Source organism: Triticum dicoccoides, chromosome 5A (genome assembly GCF_002162155.2).
Source record: "Triticum dicoccoides isolate Atlit2015 ecotype Zavitan chromosome 5A, WEW_v2.0, whole genome shotgun sequence".
Taxonomy (NCBI): Eukaryota; Viridiplantae; Streptophyta; class Magnoliopsida; order Poales; family Poaceae; genus Triticum; species Triticum dicoccoides.
The window spans coordinates 648,330,304-648,351,308 of NC_041388.1; the positions used below are offsets into that span (position 1 = coordinate 648,330,304).

At 46.1% G+C, this 21,005-nt stretch overlaps 1 protein-coding gene across 1 annotated transcript in view; it reads right to left on the minus strand.

The window, feature by feature from the left end:
* The window catches only part of LOC119303728, a 21,331-nt gene extending 9,936 nt beyond the window's left edge, over positions 1 to 11,395 (minus strand). The window contains exons 1-6 of the mRNA XM_037580865.1: positions 10,977 to 11,395; positions 9,508 to 9,527; positions 5,999 to 6,373; positions 3,140 to 3,159; positions 1,443 to 1,586; positions 474 to 1,230 (exon numbers count right to left, since the gene is read on the minus strand). Coding sequence (XP_037436762.1) covers positions 474 to 1,230; positions 1,443 to 1,586; positions 3,140 to 3,159; positions 5,999 to 6,373; positions 9,508 to 9,527; positions 10,977 to 11,356 — 1,696 coding nt within the window. The 5' untranslated portion in view covers positions 11,357 to 11,395. The remainder of the gene's footprint in view (positions 1 to 473; positions 1,231 to 1,442; positions 1,587 to 3,139; positions 3,160 to 5,998; positions 6,374 to 9,507; positions 9,528 to 10,976) is intronic.
* Between the last annotated feature and the right edge of the window lie 9,610 nt (positions 11,396 to 21,005).

The window sequence follows — 21,005 nt, forward strand, 5'->3', positions numbered from 1 at the left end:
AGAAATGCCCTCAAGACCTATCACAAAAGGATAGTGACCCTTAGGCGAGCAATAATTTCTTGAACTATCAGCCACTGTGAGAGGCCTCTATATGATCAAACTATTAGGTCTTCAAGATGTTCTACGAGTTCTGACCAGAATAGTGGCCACTCTCAAAACCACGTCACATATGTGTAGCACCACCTTAGTGATAAAGAAAATATACGCTTGACCATTTCTACATTTCTACAGTTTCAGTGTTTCATCACCTTCAGAATGAAAAACTAAAAATACAGTGGCTGTGGAAAAGCAAACATGCATGAAAGTATCAAACACAAAATTTTCCCGTATTGTTCACGAAGTAGCGGCAATAGTGGCTTTGCCATCAGTTGCAATGGCGACGCCGTGAGATCGAAGGTGTCGCACAAATTCGTCAATGTACCTCTCCTGTCGTTGGGTATTAGCTACGACCTCTTGCATCTTCGCTGCACCTGCCACGAATCTCATCCTTGCCTCTCCGTCAACCATGACGTCCCGGACCGCGCTCGCGATGCCATGGCGGTCGAAGGACCCATCGCTCTCGTCCCTCGCCACCTGCGACCCCGCCTTCTTCGCCTCCATTTGGCGTGCATTCGGACCTTGGTCGCCGAAGATGGGTAGCATGACGAGAGGGTGGCCGAACAGGAGCCCTTCGATCAGCGAGTTCCGGCCGCAGTGCGTCAGGAACCCGCCCACGGCGGCGTGCGCCAGGATGCTCATCTGAGGAATCCACCCCGTGGTCACCAGCCCCACCCCGCGAGCGCGCTCTTGGAAACCTGGAGGAAGCATGTCGGCGCCGTCGTCCAGGACGGCGGCGCCGCTGGGCTTCCGGAGAGCCCAGAGGAAGCGCGTCCCGGCGAGCTCCAGCCCGAGGGCCAGCTCGTGCACCTGCTCCAGGGGCAGCGGCACTTCGCTCCCCAGCGCCACGTACACCACCGAGCCGGGCGGCTGCGCGTCCAGCCAGCGCACGGTGGCGTGCTCTGCTGATCCGTTGGTGCCGTCCGCACGGCGGCCTCCGTCGGATGACGGTGGCAGAAGGCCGAGTGGCACGACCGGCATTTCGAGGAGCTTTGGCACCAGCGGGAAGGACTCGGGCTCCCACTCGACGCAGCTCCGGATGACCGCGAGCGCGCACCTGTTTTTCGTCAAGTGCCAACGCTGGACGGTGGACATACCCGACGCGCCTTGGTCGTCGTACATGGGTGCCGTCTCCTCCGTCTCGTAACGGGGGCGGGTCACAGCGCGCGGTCCACCGTGCGGGTGGTACGCGGCAGCGATCACAGCAGCGGTCGGTTGAAGCATCGCACATGGAACCTGGTGAACCATCGAGCATCGAGCTATTTGAGATGTGCATTAGATGGAATGGGTCAATGGAAGTATGGAACCAAAGCGATCGAGCAGCGCGCGCGGCAGATGAGCCGAACCTTGTGCTGGACGGCGGCGGCGGCGACCCAGTGGTGGAAGCAGTCGGCGATGACCCAGTGAGGCCTGGTGGCCTCGTCGGCGCACGCGGCGGCCATGAACTCCGCGAAGGGCGCGGCGAGGCCGTCGAAGGCCTTCCAGTGGAGCTCCCGCTGGTGGTCGGGGACGTCGTTGGTGGATTCGGCGCCGTCGGGGAGGCCGTCGACGCGGGGCAGCGGGAGCGCGACGAGGTCCACGCGCGGCGCCGCGGCGGGGCGCAGCGGCGGGAGGCGCGCGAGGTTGCGCGGCGTGGAGACGTAGGACACGCGGTGGCCACGCGACGCCAGCCGGTCGGCGAGCTCCAGGTACGGGAGCATGTGGCCGAAGGCGAGCCACGGGACAATGACGACGTGCAGCGGCTCTGGCGATGACTCGGCGCTGTCCATGGCGGGGATCCGTAGCTAGCTCGGCCTGACGACGGGCTGTGCGGCGGCGAGAAGTCAAGAACCGGCAGATGGGTGGTGCTCTGCTCAGATCGGAGTATTTTGTTTCTTATTTTCCGCAGTGTCGAACGTTAAATAAGCTCCACGCCACACACGATCCGACTAATTTATCGCCATTTGCAATCTGCAGCCACACCAGTACGATACTGCTGTGTAGAGTATGTCCAGTGGGCCCAGGGTGGCCCCCCCCCCATCCTCGACGGAGTGGTAGTAAACAGTAGTGTTCTAGAATGAAAGGCCAAGCTATGGTATGCAATTTGCGTACTCTCGAAAAAAAAGGCGGCATGATACAAAGAGGAGTAGTGTATGAGAATAATATATTTATAGTTATGATCTATTCTAAATCTTAAAACCTAAATCCTAAATCCTAAACCTGAAGCAATATACGTTGACGATTTAGATTAGCTGCTACTTTGATGTCATGCATGATGCATCGGTAGATCTAGCAGGCCATGTGCTATTTCTAAGCTGCTGTCTAGTAGTAGAAAATAAGTACGCACGTCACATGTACTCTACGTACCATAGATGATGGGAAACAGCCTTTAAACTCACGATCATGAGGGATATGGTTGGTGACAATTTTGGAGCCACCAGCCCACTTGTAGTGTCAGACCGACCGATCAAAGTAACCCGGAAAAATGATCGTGGTCATCACCTGCACCATAGAGGCGTTGACGACAACAACCCAAAGCGTTCAAGTTGCTTTGAGATGCGAACCAACTTGTGTCTGGATGGCTAGAGGAACAGTGGTATTTTCAGTCCATCAGGGTTCCGTCGATGACGAGGCACCTAAGTGACTTCATAAATCTCAAGATAATATGCCGGCTCAGTCTTTCGAGTGTGCTCATAGGGGTAGGGCGTGCATGTGTGCGCTTGTAAGGATGAATGTATGTGTGTTTGTATAAGTGCTTGCGTCTGTATTATGTCCAGAAAAAGTTGCTTTGAGATTATTATTATTTTCCACGGGAAAGATGTTCTGGGCGTGTTTAGTCGTCTGTAGCCACTGGCCATGCTTTACAAGAAAAACAGGCCAGACTGAGTCGAGCTTGGTTGACAAAAAAGTACAGAGATGATATAATCATGTTGTTTGGTTGTCTGTATGGTGGTTGATGGGGTTTGACAGCATTCAAGCTCACACGTTGTGTAGTTTCGGTTCCCCATATGCGATGTGAGAGAAGGATGCAGCCTGACACGAAGATGGAAATAATTTTTCTCACCTCGCCGTCCGCACGCGAGCCTGCATGAGTGGAAAGGACTAATTAGTCAGTTCCACCTCAGCCTGCCCCTGGTGTGCCTTAAACACTATGCGATGTAGGAAACTGATGCGAGTCAAGCAACCAAACACCAGACAAAGTAAAAGATTCCCTCCATATTCTGTCTACCAACTACCTTGTGGGCAACCAAACAGACCATTTGATATTCGGTGCGTGTGCAGGGTAGCACATTGCGTTAGCTCAGTGTTTGATGTCCTAGTCCTCAAGTGCTTTCCCAGGCATCTTCAGCCTTGTAAACATGAATTTAACCCTATTTTGTTTGATTTATAAAGCTCTCCTTTTACCATAAAATTGGATTCACACTCCCCAGCCACACATCAATGAGTTTTACAATTAACTTTTGATTGCATTCATAAATCTTAAAAATCAATAAACTTTGAACAATTTATAGATTGTGAGAAAACGCTTCCAAATGTTTTATTTCAATTTTCAAGAAGTATGAATTTTATATATGTTTCACTAAATTTCTGGAAGGATCGGTAGTTTGAAATACACTTTTTTGAAGTTTAGTCTCCATTAAATATTTTTTCAATCATTCCACAGAAGTTTTAAATCCAAAAGTTAAATTTAAATTATATATATATATAATCAAACATGCGAAAAAATATCTTTTTGAAATGCAATGTAATAATTAAATTTGATTGGAATCTGACTATAATCATCGAAATTTGTGTGATTATGTTTTTTAATCTCACTTTTTAAATATATTTTTGATTCCGCGAATATCATACAATAATTTTCTAATTATGTCAAATGAAATTTTGCCATTTCTAACATTTTAGGAGAATATTATTTCATATTTTCAGGAGAATATTATTTCAGATAGGTTTCAATCAATTTTATAAACACTTTACACAAATTTCAATTATTTCATTCATATTTAAATCAATTAGAAAAAATAATTATTCTAGCCATGTCCAAGTATATAGGCTTAAGTGTATCATATGTTATTACACAAGCTTGGGCCGGCTATTGAACTTTTTGGACCCATATGTGTCTTGGGTCATGTACACAAGCATTAGCGCACCAACCAGGCTTAACCAGAGAGCAACACCGGCTTATAAGAGAAATTTGGTCATGTCGCACAAAAGACATCAACTTAACGTCTAAATCTAGAACATATGAAATTTTTAGTTCTCGGAGCAGACGTGAATTAAACCCTTATAAATCGTAACTAGCAAAATCTCTTGTGTTGCTATCAAGCCACAAGAAACCGGGATTTGATTTTATGGCACCCCCACTGTAGAAATGAGTTGGATTTCTGCTTTTATTAATACAAAACATAGATGTTGTTGTTAAATAATTTCAACTCAAAAAATGGAGGTGTTATAATTTTCAAATTCTTCTCCTACTCAATCCAAAAAATTCACTTCAAAACTAAAATTTAGTGAGGCGGTTTGGTAACAACATCCGCCTCATGGTCGAAATTAATTAATTAGTACAAATTCCAACAGCTTGTCCAAAAAAGGTAAAAACAGTTGTGTGACATGTGGCATGCAAACTAATGCTCCGCATGCGAAATCAGATGAGAACAAGCTTGAGAACTGGAGGGAGAAAGGATCGCAGAAGACGGCACATGTGCCTGACCATGTCTGCATCTTTGCCGCAGAGGTCTTCCTCTCCTTGAGCATATGGAGAAACTGAAACTAAGGGCATGTACAATGCATAGTCTCAAGGTGATGCCTCGCATGCCATGTAGGATCGGATATGATGTAAAATAGGTTCAGATAGGGAAGCGGGATCCTCTTCACGAGGCGGGCGCTTGAAGAGAAAAAGTGTGGTCCGATGACAAAAGCTGGAAAAGGTTGGAGTGAAAAGTAAAGATGCATGTATACTAGAGTCTTTATTTTCTATTTCTTAACGAGGCCCACTACTGGTAGCTTGCATTGGGGAGAAAAATAGATATAGATGTCTCAAATTATTTTTTGTCATGAGACATATGTTAATGGTATCCATATGCCACCATTGTACATGCCCTGAGGTCTCTTTGATGATATCAATAACCACCACCGAAAGCTTGTCAACCTTGTGCCTCGGCTCAGACACGATGAACTGTATGTGATTGGGCTCGTACCTACTCACAAGAGGGAACATGGGCACAATATTGCGAGGGAGAAGACGCTTAAGGACGACGAGATACTGAAATTTTTGAGACGTGATCACCGCTTCCTTGTGTCAAACATTGTCTTCTGATGATGCCTGAGTATGACAGGTTATGGTGAAACTAGAACTAGCAGCAAACGGGCCAAAGAAGGCGTCGTCGTCATGGGCAACGTCGACAAACTTGAGCTGATTGCCCTCTTTCCCGGCGACGCACAGGCTGCGGTACATCTCATGGGTCTCTCCGCTTCGTGAAGAATTCCGAGTGCGGTTGTTAATAGGCAATCGGCTATAAGAGATGCTACTTCGCACTTTGTTTCGAGTGCATCATGACATGGGTTGTAGGACATGATGCCTCCTTGGTGGCAATCAACCCAGATCACGCAGTCCTTGGATATGATGGTAGCATCGGTTGACCATGCGGTCAGATCGGTGAATTCCTCCTTGGTATGCAGGATCGGCAGCGTCATGATCTTCCACTCGTCCATGGCAACATCATCATGAGAACCATCGGTCGTCTTCCATGGAGGGGAGCGGAATACGCATAGTTCTGCTCCCATACGTGCTCTGCCCTTTGCTGAAAGATCAAACTTGGCCAGCTGCACCACGGTGAAGTCACCGTCCATGCCGCAAATGTATTCCGATGGTGTCACGATTGAAATGGCGTTTCATGGTCGCACCCTTGCCCCACTGTTCGATCACCATGGGTTCGGTGCACGCCGCCGGGAGTCGCTTGGGCGCGCCTCCGGTAAGGATCCCTGTAGGTGTCTGTGTCGGCGAGGCTCACCGAGGAGGTGAGGCTGAGCAGGAGGAGGTCCCTGTGGGCCGACAGGAGCTCGGTCCCCCTGCCCCTCTCGTCGTGGTTGCGTGGACCGCGCAGCCAGTGCACGTAGAGGCGGGAGAAGGCGGGAGGCGCGGCGGGGAGTAGGGCGACGGTGAAGGGGTCTCCCAGGGAGGTGACAGAGTTGGCCCTGAGCGGCGCGACCGCCTTGCCCGGGAAGGAGCCGTCGTCGGCGTCGTCCCTGTGGAACACGAAGCGCTCTAGCATGATCCATGAGGTCTCCGTGGGCGGGCCGTCTGCGGACCAGTAGGTGGAGGAGGGCAGAGGACGGGGATAGATCGGCCAGGATGAAGATGTATACATGGCCATGGATCGGCGAAGACGAAACGAATTTCGGGGTATTAGGGTTTGATGAAGAGGCGGCGGCGCACTGATCGCATTGTAGTTTACGTCTTGAGACGGACTATATGCATGGAAGAGTCAATTACGCCCATGGTACTAGAACTTGTCACAAACGATCACTTCGATACTAGAACTTGTGACATACATTGAACTGATGCAATAAGTTGGCTCAGACATACAAATACGATGCAACCTGAGCCGCTGACTAGGCGTACCATGGGGCCCGCTGTCATCGCCCGGAAGACGAAGACTGGCCGTATGGCCTTTTTTTTTGCGGAAACCCTCTTGACTTTTTTTATTTCTCGCAAAAAAAAAGCACCTCCCGATGTTGGAGAAGTAACATTTTCATTTTTTCTCAAAAAATGACACGTAAAACAATTCCTTCGAGTCTCGAGCCAGCGACCTATGGTTATCACAAATTCGGCCGTAGCCACTCCATCGGTCCAATCATCTTTTCCACTACGGATAATTATGTATTTAAACGCAGACACTCTTGGAGCCAAAATGGGTCTATGCGGCCCATTTGGACCTGCTCGTTTCTTTTGGAAATTTCTAAAAGGTATGTAAATTATAACCTCAGTAATAAAAATAACTTTCAAATATTTTTGGACTATAAATATTATATAAATCCAAACAAAATAACATTTTTAAAATATTTTTGGTGTATAGTTCAACATTTGTATAATAAAAAATATTCATAATTTAAATTTTAAAATGTTCGTATGAATATTCAATCTTGTCTACTATGTAAATTATAGATATTTTATGAATATAAGTCATGAATGAAAATTATATACAAGTGAATATTTAGTAAATTTTGTATTCATCATTTTGTTATTTAAATATAAGCTGCACATGTATATATATTTGTATCCATTAAACATGTTTATTTAATAAATAAATAAATTTACTTATTTATTTACATTTTTATATAATACATGGGTGTATATTTAAAAGTTTTTATTTACTAATCACCATATTTATGTATAATACTTATATTCCCACAGAAACGTATAATATTTATAACACACGAATATTTGAACATTATTTTTATTACCTACTTTTCCATTTTTTAGAATTACTTACTTTTACAAATGTATTAAAATAACTTTTGTAGGTGTATCTATTATATCTAAATAGCGAGCACCCACTACTAGGAATTCTCTGCCTTCTCCTTGCACCACATCATCCAAATTAAATTAGCTGTTAGATATGTTTGATCAGTCTACAGTAGCCCTCAAATCATACATGTTGAGAGCCGCCACCAAGCACACGCAGTAATTGAACGCATGCATGCAAATATGCATGCAATAACTGACGCACAAACGCTTTCTTTATTTTCGGAAAGAAAACGGATGCATGCTTTGTAGCTCCATGAAAGAAAATTAAGCCATACATGTTTTGTTTCGTTTTGCTCCATTTTAGACGTATACAATGTGATTCACATTTTTTTTTCAAATATTAGTATCTTGCTACGGGAGAAACGCGAGACACTAGCTAGGTTGATTATTTCAACAAAAATTTATTGTGCAATTTTTATTTTATATAAATTCCACAGCAACGCGCGGGGCATTCGTCTAGTATCTTAAATTAACTAGTGCGTGGTAAATGAGCGCACTATTAGCAACCCATTTAGGCCGCACAGGTAATCTACAATTGAAGTCGCCGCATCAATCGAGGATACACGACGGAAGAAATTGTTAGTTCGCCTCACCTTCCCGAAGCATGGGTTTGTTTGCTTTACAAATTTGGTTCTCTTTATGCCGACCCTTTCTCTTTTTCGTAAGACTGAGGTATAGGTAGGGCTAAAGAAGACAAAAAAAGAGAGTCAAATTGCACCATCTTTATAATAAGTAAATGCCTTTTTTTCTCCTGAGGTTGTCGGAATTATTCGCAATAAAATATTGGCTACAATTGAGGAGGTCTTATCAATGAAATTTCCATTTACACGTGATCTAGGCATAATTCCCAACCCTTGCTTATACTACATTAAGGACTCTTATATCGACCTAAGAGCATCTCCGGCGGAGGCGCTAAAAATCACCGTCTGGGGGCGTACCGGTGCTAACCGCGCACTGGGGGCGTGATGCTCCCCAGTCGCCGTGCCCACTTTTTTTTTAAAAACAAAATTCGGTACAAACAAGGCGCAAATTCAACCAAACTTCGGCAAGTTCATAACATATTTAAAATATCTTATACAAGAAGGAAAAAAAACACTACTAGACCCGCCGTCGCCCTCGCTGTTCCTCGCCGCCCGCCGCCCGCGAAGCTCTACATGCCGAGGAGCCTGTAGACCTTCATGTAGTCGTCGCCGTCGTCGTTGTCGTCGTCGTCGCCTCCTCCGCGGCCGCAGTCCCTGCTGCTCCCCTGCCCAGGGTCGCCGACGCGCGTCGGGTTGGACGGTCCGGGGGTGTCCTCGTCCTCGTCGCTGTCGAGGATCACCACGTCGTTCTCGTCCTCGAGCCCACGCTGGCGGGCGACTATCTCCTCCAGGGCTCGGCGCTGCCGGACCATCTCGTCGCGGAGGTAGTCGTCCCGCACCCACTTTAGGGCCTCCTTGTCGGAGAAGCCGTGCCGGACTATGGCCTCGTACTCCGCGGGGAGGCCGGCCACCTTTGGCCTGACCAGCCGGGCAGAGGTGGGGGAGGAGTCGGTGATGCGGACGCCGGAGCTGCGGGTGCGCTGGCTGATCGGCGCGTCCTGGGGCTCCGGCTTGATGGGGAGGAGGGAGGGAGAGTCGAACGAGTGGTCAGACGAGGAGGAGGACGCCGGGTCCATGCGTCTCGGCGTCCACGAGCTCCCACGCCGGCGGGAGAAGGAGGGGGGAGCGGGGTACTCTAGCCTGGGCATGTTGCCATCCTCGATGTACTCGAGGACGGCCTCCAGCGTGCGGCCAGGCACGCCCCACCATCGGCGGCGATCGTCGGAGTTGAGCCTTCCGGAGGGCATGACGCCGTTGGTGGCCTCGAACTGCTCGGTGTGGCGGCGACGGAAGTACTGCTCTCACAGCGGGCTGTCAGGAACGTACCTCGGCCCTTCCCTCGCCGCCTGCGGCAGAGAGGCACCAATGGAGGAGGCTGACCGGCGCGGCAGCGCGCGGCAACTTTGGCATTGATTCCGCCGCGGGAACCGAGACGATGAGGTCGACGAAGCGACGAGAAGCGCCGAGTCGCTGCCAAGGAGGGCCCGCTGATTTTCGCGCCAAAAACGGTTCGGCCGGCGCACCCAAGCGCCCCCTAGCGCGACGGGTCCGGTCTGAGTCCGTCGGTATCAATTTCGACCCAAGCCGATGAAAAAAGAACCTTTGGCGCGACTGGCCGATTTTTTGGCACTAGCGGACAAAAAATCGCCTGGAAGATCTTGTTGGGGGCGCGGCTAGAGATGCTCTAAGGAAGGAGAACACGAGCTGTGTAGTGGCCATGCCCACATTCATCTTGTTGTAGGCCATGTGTTCGAGACGTGGCGGCCATTTTTCAGTTTAATTTTCCTGTACTCTAGGTGGAACCCATGTGTCATAGATGCGAAAAAAATAAAAAGAACAGACACGTAGACATGGGCTTTTTTGTGAAATCAAGGGGGTTTTCGCAAAAAATAGGCCACACGCGCTCCTCTCAGCCTTCTAGTCTCTGACGGTGGGCTCCATGGCATGCTGGCGCGCCAAGTCAGCGTCGATGTTATATCTGAACGTGATTTGCACTGTATCTGCACGTTTGAGCCAAATTATTACACCAGTTCACTGTATGCCACAAGTTCTAGCATTAAAGTAATCGTTTGCGCCAAGTTCTAACACCACCGGTGTAATTGACTCTGTATGGAACACTACGTGTTTTGTTCGGCTGCCGGTAACGCAAACGGCAAGGACGACTCTGGGCCTGGGCGTCGGCCAATCGATCACGTGCCTGGGTCGGTCGCCTCGCCAACCGCACGATCACCCTGCGCGCAGCCGTTCGATCACCCAAGGGAGACCCAGAGACGAACCGGTCGGCGTGTGCGCTCATGCACATGTACAGGCCCCCTTCTCTCAGCCTCCACGACACAAATAGGAATGTGATGTGTCGCCTGGATGAACTGTTTGGGGGAGCAAAATTCTTGTGCGAGTTGTGGTAATTCCTTGGGTGCGGGTTTAAAGGAGAGATACGTGGATAGTGCATGCAAACCAGTTAAGTGGTACGAATGCGAAAGATAGATACTGACACCATTATTATACAACCATGACTACAGTAGTAGCAGGGCAGGCGAAATACATTTAGTAGTAGCTACAGTACTATTTATTCATCCATGAACTCCTCCATCGAACACTTCGTGCCATCACTTCACGCCACGCGCATGCACGCGTCGGGCCATCATCAGCTCGCCCGCCGGCCGCTCACTGTATCCTGCGATAGTGCCATGCATGCATGCAAATGCGCCATGAGAATCAACGAGGTTGACGAGCCGGCATTGTTCAGTGCATGCAAAATCCGTGGTGTGCTCCGCAAGTGGTGTGTGAGGGCTTACTTGTCGCAGTCGGTGTGGGGGCTCACGGGGATGGAGATGCCGAGCTTGCAGAGCGCGGGTAGCTGCCGGGCGCGGTCCGGGAGCACGCCGAAGGACGGGCCGGACTGCTCCAGGCACCTGCAGAGCGCGCGCCGTGCGCCCGGCGTGCCCGCCATCCTCCGCAGCCCCTGCGCGCCGCGGCAGCAGCTCTCGCTCGGCGCCCCGGCGACGGCGCCCACCAGGAACGACCCGCACGGGATCAGCGCGCTCACCGCGTCCCCACACGACACCTCGGCCGCCGCCTCAGGCTCCGCCACGTCGGTCGCCACCGCTGCCATGGCAGCCGCGAGGAGCATCCCCACGACGAGGATGGCATTGGCCCTACGAGTGATAGGCGCCATCCTGATGTCCTCTACGCTCTCCAACGAACGATGCGTGGGCTGGAGCGGGGCGGGCGCTCTACACATATTTATAGGGGGAGGAGGTCAGAAAGGTTGGTGGAGCACCTGAATGCGCCATGCCGCTCGCCGCGTCCTCGTTGCCGCTTTGGGTGCTCTTATCGTAACCGCTCCCCGGAGGCTTATTAAACCGGAGACCCTGTTCGAGTAGAAGGCGCTCGCCGGCGCCGGCCTACTCAATGAGCGCCGCACTGTGCCGGTGCAACTGCAACGCCCGGAAAGGAGGTTCTAATAAAGTCCGTGGCCCTAGCCGTATCAGTTTTTTCGATATCTTGTTTCAGGCTTTCGAGAGGCCTTTGTGATAGCATCACTTCTCTTATCCGTCAGTTTTGGTGGGGAAGCAAGAGGGGCAAGAGTAAACCATGTTGGATAGCATGGGATTTGATGACTCGATCAAAAAGTCTGTGAGGATTGGGATTCCGGGACATTAAGATCTTCAACTTGGCACTTCTGTCCAGACAAGCGTGGAGACTATTGAATGATCCCTCTTCTTTGAGTGCACAAATTCTTAAAGCAGTTTATTTTCCACAAGGTTCTGTCCTAGACGCTCAATTAGGCCCTCATCCTTCCTGGCGTTCTATACTTGATGGGAGGGATGTTATCACCCAAGGGGCGATCGGAAGAATTGGGGATGGAGCGTCCACGCACATATGGAACCAAAGTTGGATTCCTCGGAATGGACTGATGCGGCCGATTACGTCTCTGTTGGATGATCCACCACAGATGGTTTCAGAGTTGATTGATCACACTGCGGCTGAATGGCGGGAGGACCTGGTCAGACAGGTTTTCATACCACTTGATGCTGAGACTATCTTACAGATTCCATTATGCACTCGGCAGGTGGAAGATTTTTGGGCATGGAATGATGATCCCAAGGGACGCTTCTCCGTACGGTCAACCTACAAGATGATTGTCAGAATCAAGATCGGGCGCGAGGCATGGCTAGTAGAATGGGAGGATCCTTCAAACTCCGAAGCTGAGATGAGGGGGTGGAACTCCCTCTCGAAGGTGGTAGTACCACCGAAGCTGAGATTTTTCACATGGCGATTGGCGCAACACTCACTCCCGACGGGTGACGTTCTAAACCATCGGCACATGGCAACTTCGAGTGTTTGCCCACTTTGTGGAGGGCAAGACAACTGGCACCATTCCTTGCTGGACTGTAGTGCGTCCCGTTGTGTTTGGGCTCTGTCTGATGGCAAGTTGGTCGAGCATATGTTAGCAACAACGGAGCTAGACGCAAGACTATGGCTTTTTGCCATGAGCGAGTCACTTCCAACAGAGCAGTTTACTTTGATGATCGTCACCTTATGGGCTATATGAAGTTCAAGACCGAAGGCCATACACGAAGAGATCTTTCAGACCCCTTTTGCCACGGACAATTACATCAAATCTTACTTATCAGATATAGAATTCTTGAAGAAGAAGGAGAGAACACAGGTGACAGCGATACCACGGCCGGCGACGTGGGTGCCGCCACCTACTGACCACCTCAAGTTCAATGTGGACGCAGTTGTGTCTCGCTCGGGCACTTTTGGTGCAGTTGGAGTAATCTGCAGGGATGCAGGGGGGCTATTTATGGGAGCTTCGTCACTCACCTTGAGGGGCCTTCGTGACCCTCAGGTGCTCGAAACACTAGCTATTCAGGAGGCGTTAGCACTCTCAGAGGATCTCTATCTCAACCAAATTATGGTGGCCTCGGATTGCAAGGTGGCGATTGATGTGATCAGGGAAGGAAGCCTACCAAATTTCGGTGCTATTGTCCAGGAGATCAAGGCTAGAGCACCAACCTTTATTTCATGTTCCTTTAGTCATGAGTATAGGACCTCCAACACGGAGGCCCATAATCTCGCAAAGTATGCTTTATCTTTAGGGTTTGACCGTCACACCTGGCTCGGCCAGCCCGGCGACCTTGTCTTTGTACCCATGAACATTCTTATTCAGTAATAAAGCTTTGCAAGATTCTCAAAAAAAAACTGCAACACCCGCCTTGGCTTAATTGATCAGCTGCCAGGGGCGCCTTCAGAACGATCTCTGTTCACCTGCTCGCGTCACTTTTCCGCGCTTCTCATGCTCTTTTTTTTGAAAGATCCAGCGTGCATTTCATTGATATGCAGAAAGCAATGGAGAAAATAGAGAGGGTGAGGTGAGGGTCCTAGGACCAGTTTGATTACAACACTGTAAACCTCGGAAAAAAACTTTTGTTCTAAATTTTCATGGTGGATCCGAAAAGGGTCTCTACAAATGAATTGCTCCCGCTTCTCATGCTCTTGAGCGTACCTCGTGTAGCTCTTCTCTGTCATACATACACTTGCCTTTTCATTGCCGTTTATTAGCTCCTTATCCCGTTACGATTTATACGGGCATACGGGCAATGAATTTTGGGGGCGCTGGTCGACTGGCCCAAATTTCGGCCAGTCACACCCCGGACATCCTGTGCAATGCCCTCCAACCGTCAGATCAAAGTCTTTTGCTTCGTCTCATTCCCCTAGCATCGTCTTTTTGCCCAAAACACACAACCGCACACAGTGAGTTGAGAGACAGCAAGTGCCGCGGTCTGCTCTCATACATGGTCGCACGCTCCTCACCGTTGATGGTGTGCTTGCAACCTCGCCGTCACCATCGCCGTTCGCGTCCCTCGCCGTCATCTCCCGAGTCACCGCTGGCCAATGTGACCATGGCACCAAAACAAACCTGAATTTTGAATTTGGGTCAATCAGATTTTTTTGCCGTTGATTTTGCTCTTAGATTCATGTTGTGTTTTTTTTTCTGGCCTAAGTTATTTGTTGCGGTGGGCTAATTAATCCCAAATTTGGGTCAGTCCATTTGCTACTGGGCCAAAGCTAATTAACCGCGCGATCCAATCCTCCTCTCTCCCCCTTTGATCATTTTCTGTTTTTTTTTGTTTTTATCTGTTTTTGATTTTATTTTTGATTTTTCTTTCTTAGTTGGTTTTTTTGTGGGTATTTTTGGGATGTTGGTTGAGTGTAAATATATACACATAAATACTATGCAATATATGTGAAAACACCGTTATGTGCATATTGTTTGCATATGCAAAAGGTTCAATTTTAGAGCGAGGTTGTGTGCAATGGTAAAACTATTGCTACTAATTCGGTGTTCCTTATTCTGAAAAAAATAGTTATTATTTTATTTTCTCTTTTTCTTCAAGGGTAAAACCAATGCTACTAATTCCTTCCTTCTTAGCAATTGTATTCCAGAAAATTTCACGATTACATGTTTCTTATTGCATATTTTTTAAAAGCGCATTTTTGAAATTTTTTCATTTTTTTATTTATTTTATTTATTTATTCTTAAAGGATAATACCAATGCCGCTAATTTTTATTTCATAGAAAACTTAATTATTTTGATTTTTTAAAGTTTTTATTTCATTTTATCTCTTCTTTAATGGTATGTCACTAATTCATTTATTCTTAGGAATCATTTTATTGTGAAATTTCACTATTATATGTTTATTCTTGCATATTACTCCCTTCGTTCCGAATTACTTGTCTCAGGTATGGATGTATCTAGATGTATTTTAGTTCTAGATACATCCATTTCTGCGATAAGTAATTTGGAATGGAGGGAGTATTAGAAAGCACAGTTTCTATGAAAATTGTGTGCAAATTTTGTCATTATTTGTTTTATTCTTCTCCCTATTCTTAAAAGGGTAATATCAATGCCATTAATTCATTCTTTCTTAGAAAACTTCATTGCTATGATTTTTTAGTTTATATTTCATTTTCTATCATCTTAAAGGGTAATACCAAATTCACTAATTCATTCTTTCTTAGACAAAATTCATAATCTTGATTTGTTTTAGTTTTTGTTTCATTTTTTTCTTAGAAAACTTCGTTATTATGTTTTGATTTTATTTGTTCTTAAATGGTAATACCAAAGCCACTAATTCACTCTTTCTAAGAAAAACTTCACTATTCTGATTTTTAGCTTCTATTTCATTATCTTTTTCTCTAGTGGTAATACAAATTCCACTAACTTATTTCTTCTTAGGAAACTATTTTTTGGTGTGAAAATTCCACTGTTATATTCTTGTTCTTGCATATCATAAAAAGTTCAATTTCCCAGGAGTTGGGCCAAACAAATCATTATAAAAGGCATCATTAGGATGTATTAGGATCTATTGGTTATTGGTTCGTCGTGAGAGTGTTACACGCGAGGTAACCTAAAATTGCAGCATCCAAGGTATGCAATTTTTTCTAAAATGTAACTAGAATTTGCAGTCACTATATGAAGTGAGGTTGAGATGAGATGACCGGATGTTAATCCAAGAGATGGTACCGACAGGTGCTGAGGTCAGACAGTAAAGAAGCCATTGATGAAGCAGCGTTTTAGTTTAGTTTCCTGCCGACCCAACAGGACCGAATCAAGTTCCCAGGCCCACTAGCACGGACCTGTCATGGCCCAATCCGCGCTGAGAGCAGAACATGGGGCACTGAGCAGAGCACACGCAAGCGGGAGCAACTACAATAGAAAACAGGTTTGTGGTAGAAAAATAGAAAAAATAGATCTCGACCACCCGATGGGAGACTGATGGCCCAGATTTAGGTGGAGCAATCTGTCTGCATAGTTTGCAAAAAGGTCCTTCGCTGCAAGCAAATTTGGTCTCGATGGCTTCGTCGTTCAATCCCAACCGCATACAGAGCGGCAGCCCCAACGCTGGAGGCGGCGGCGGCGGCGGCCCAAATCCATCCTCAAGCTAGGCGAAGTCAGAAAATCTCCGATGGCTCCTGACTGTCATGTCGACGGCGGCGCGGTTTGAGGCAGACCAAATCAGATATCGTCGGCTACTATGCTCCACCCTGCAGTGTGCTCGTACAGGCTCGCAACCTCTCATCTGAATCTTCGGTAGCTGTCGGTTCGTCGCCTCCTCTCTCTCTCTTTGTCTCTCTCTCTCTCACGCACCAGGATCACCTCGTGTCCTCCTCCCCCTCGTCAGCGGCAAATAGATGTTAACTTTGTTTGCTATTTGTGTTGCATCCCAGTTTAATTTATCTGTACTGTTCTATTTTCCTGCACTTGTTCGTGTCAAATCTGCTTGTGTGTGCATGATGCATTTAGTAACTTCGATTTGATGGTGTATTGCTCCTGTTCTTGGTGGTTTCGTACTCTAACTTGGAAATTTTGTTTCACTGTTAAGTAGTACTCTGCAGAACTAAGTTGGAAGGTTGAGGACGGTTGGATAATCTTAGGGTCTTAAAGTTTACGATAATTCACTAAAATTTTCAGTACCCGCAGTTCGATATACAGGGGTGGCTTAATTTTCTGTATGTACTCACATATCTGTGATACATAGACACACTTTGTAGTGACAAACATATTCAACTTCCTTGCGTAATTAGTGGTGTACGTAGTACAAGCCACTAATGTACCGAAATATACATGGATTTCATGAAGTAGATATGCGCAAAGATTTTTATTATAAAGCTAACAAGATATGGGGCATCATCACTGTGCAGATTAAGTGGTTTTTGGACAGAACTGCAGATTTATAAATGGTCACTAGACAGAACGAATGGAGAAGAAGATGAGATGTTTCAGGTGCTTGCTGCAAAATTTCTGTTATATCACTGACTGTTGGTAGGGGTTTTTTCATAAAAATGCATTAAGTGGCTTGAGACCCCTCAACTAGAATCTGTGCCATCCACCTCTGATCCAACGGCTCAGGGCTGTTTTTACTATTCTTTCACCACATGCCCTTTTTCTATCCTAGTCGCTCCCCACGCAAGCTGCCGGTTCTTCTCGCCAGTCGCCACACCGGCAAGTCCAGCACTCGAGCTAGCTTCTTTTTTTTGAACACAAGAAAACTTTATTGATGATCAGGTGCATTTTACAGAAAGAAGCATGAAGGGACTCATGCTAGAACTAGAAACTATGTCCTTTCCGGGACATTGACCTTGATCTGCTTGTGTACATAAGCAACGAAGAGCTAAGGACCTTGACTGAATCCGCAAAGCTAATCGAGCTTGATGATCAACTTTTACATTGTTGCTTCTGTTGATGTGAGTGATCTTGTTACGACCAGAAAAGAGGGAGAGGCTTGGATCTCTGCAAGGAGAGGTCTGTTCTCCCAACATCCTGGAGCAGCAAATATCGTTGATGACCTTGCCGCCGAAACTAACACCGAGCGGTCGGTGCAAAAGTGAGGGTTCTGAACTTGCAGAAGATCTGCTAACTTAGTGGCTAGTAGCAGCCCATAAGTCTCAGCCTGGAGGGGTGATGAAACTGGAGGCGAAAGCGCAGAGACGTGTAGTCGTTGGAGGTGCCGATTGTCTTGCATGGTGATGATTACTCCTAAGCCAGCATGGCCCAGCTCTGAATCTGTGCGTCTCTCCCAGGCTGCGTCGCAAAAGATGACATTCCCTGTAAGGTTATTACAGTCATGTGTATGCGTGGTTGTTGAAGAAGACTGCAACTGCTCCTGAGCTCTATCGCTTTCTTGTTGCTGAGCGAAGTTCTTATCTTCTAAATTGGTTGCTTCAATTATTGCATTTGCTGAAGCATACACCTGGGAAGGCTTGCATAATTTGCTGCAAAATAGACAGTCGTTCCGAGTTTTCCAAACACACCATAGAAAAGTATAGAGAGTAGTCAAGTTTATTTTTGGATGTTGAGATGTAATCAAAGCACGAATCATATCAGGAATAGAATGATAATTTTTAGCCAGAGATTCCGTTTTAATAAACCAGGGATAGCAAAACCATGCAACTTTAGAAAAAGGGCAGAGAAACAACATATGCATTTCATCTTCTAATAGTCCACATCTAGAGCAGTTTTCATTGATATGTTTGGAGTACCTACCTGCCCTCTTACCTGTAGGAAGTGCTTTCCTAAGAAGCCTCCAAGAAAATGTCTGAACTCTTGGTGCCATTTGCTTATCCTCCCACACCTAATTAAGAAGGGAAATGACCTGCATAGGGACAATTTTGGGCCTTTGCCTTGGTGGAAGCTGAAGATTGTTGAAGCAGTGCTTGTAAGCACTTTTGGAAGAGAATTCACCTGCAGGAGTTAGTTTCCAAACCAACATATCCTTACCATTTGCCTTAATAATAGGAGTTTGTAGAATGGTATTAGCCAATTCAGGAGTGAAAAGAGAATTAATCAAGTTTGCATTCCAGTTCTTTTGACCCGGTATCCAAAGATCTTTAACTTGTGCAGGGTAAGAAAAAGATTGTTGCTGAGTTCTGACATTCGCCTGATCTTGGACATATTTTGAAAAAGTTTAAATCTTAAATCGTCAACCATGATGAAACTTATATGGCAATCCACCTGCACTATTTCTGTTTAAAAAATATAGATTCCAAAAGCGCATAGTAAACATGAAAACAATGGAATACTAGAAATATCATTAATATTCCTTCGACATCAATAAAAAAGTTCAAGAAAAAACTTATGGTTAATTTCAACATAACCTGTGCAAACTACCCAATTGCACATTTCTAATCTAAATCCGCGATTGATGAACATAATTAAATTTGTGATTTAATGACTAACTACCCAATTGAATATTTTTAAACGTATCACTAGAAAAATTGTAGACTGAGCAACTGCAAAATTAGTTTTTAGAAAGTGCAACTGCTAGGCTGCATAAATTTTACTATAAAATGACCCTCTACCTTTCAAACAGAACAAAATGAAAAACCCCAAAAGATTCATATGTGTTTTTAGAACATAGATGCATGCCACCTTTCTTTTCTCTAGAAACACAACCAAATGATAAAATGCTCAAATACACGCGCATACACTCATTACTATGGACATACATTGTCAGAAAACTTTGAATAAATCCAAGAAAATACGAACACCTGCAAACAGATGTAGAACTTAAAGGTTCCACTACAAATAATCTAACCATCTGAACTATTTTGCTATGTACCACTCTTCTTTTTTCACTGATACCACTATTGTGATTGCCACTGACCTAGGAAGCGGCAGAATGTGGGATCTTCAAATTTTAGAAACTCACGGCCCACATGGTCTCAATACAAGATCCAGTGGCATACAAATGACAATGTGTTTCTAAAGAAAACAAATCGACAATGTTATGAATATTAAAACGTTTTTGTTGATTGTCGGTCGACTAAGGACTTTCTTATTATACAATCGACCCTGAGAGCCATATATTCAACATTGAGGATACATATACATTCTTTTATAGTAGACCGGCAAATTACTACACCATAAATATCTTGTACATGCCTATGACTAAATTTGTAAAATTGGTTCTGATGTGTTCATGTACGGCCAAAAAAATTGTAGTCAAAGTTTATAGAGTTGTAGAAACTTTTTTTGAAATGAAAGGTAGATGGGGTTCTACCTTATATATTTCAAAATAGGCGCAAGCCTGAGGACCAAAAGGTCAAGTACATGAGGCTCATATTCAGCACCATGGTGCCCTGACTATAAGCGGCCAGATTTGAATGAGAAAGTAAGTAGAGAGAAAAAAAGAAAGAGGAAGGCATCAGGGAGGCAAAGGTAGTAGGCTAGCATAAGCAGGGGACAACCATTGTATCCAAGCTGCCAGAGCATCTTGATCAGCTGTTTTTCGTGCTCTATTTTTCCACAAAGTTAGCAACTGCACAACATATAGTTTGATGTAGATAGGAGACCATTGCTTGTTGTTGAAAACACAATCATTCCTACGTGCTAGAGTGTGACAGCAGCCGCAACAAACATCAACAAAAATCTGCTAGAGGGAGCCCAGGCATGCAGCGCCTCCTGCATGAAGCTGATCTGTGGAACAGTTGGTAAGATTTGTCAATGTGCAACGAGTCCCATAGTATCGAAGCAAGAGAACAGCGGAGGACAACATGATCAATAGATTCACAAGCAGGGCAAATATCACAATCCTGGTGCGCGGTAATGGACGTCTAGTGCTTGTTGACCATGTTGTCACGTGAGTTTAGTCGCCCTCGAAAAGCCAGCCATAGGAAGATGTGGTGCTTCAAAGGGATGACAGGGTCCCAGATCCAAGGACTAATAACAGAAGAAATCCCTCTGAAGGTGAGTAGCCTGTATATGTATGATGTAGTGATGACCCACAAGTATAGGGGATCTATCGTAGTCCTTTCGATAAGTAAGAGTGTCGAACCCAACAAGGAGCAGAAGGAAATGATAAGCGGTTTCCAGCAGGGTATTCTCTGCAAGTACTGAAATAAGTGGTAACAGATAGTTTTGTGATGAGATAATTTGTAACGAGCAACAAGTAACAAAAGTAAAGAAGGTGCAGCAAGGTGGCCCAATCCTTTTGTAGCAAAGGACAAGCCTAGACAAACTCTTATATGATGTAAAGCGCTCCCGAGGACACATGGGAATATCGTCAAGCTAGTTTTCATCACGTTCATATGATTCGCGTTCGGTACTTTGATAATTTGGTTTGTGGGTGGACCGGTGCTTGGGTGCTGCCCTTACTTGGACAAGCATCCCACTTATGATTAACCTCTATTGTAAGCATCCATAAATACAAAAAAAGTATTAAGGTAAACCTAACCATAGCATGAAACATATGGATCCAAATCAGCCCCTTACAAAGCAACACATAAACTAGGGTTTAAGCTTCTGTCACTCTAG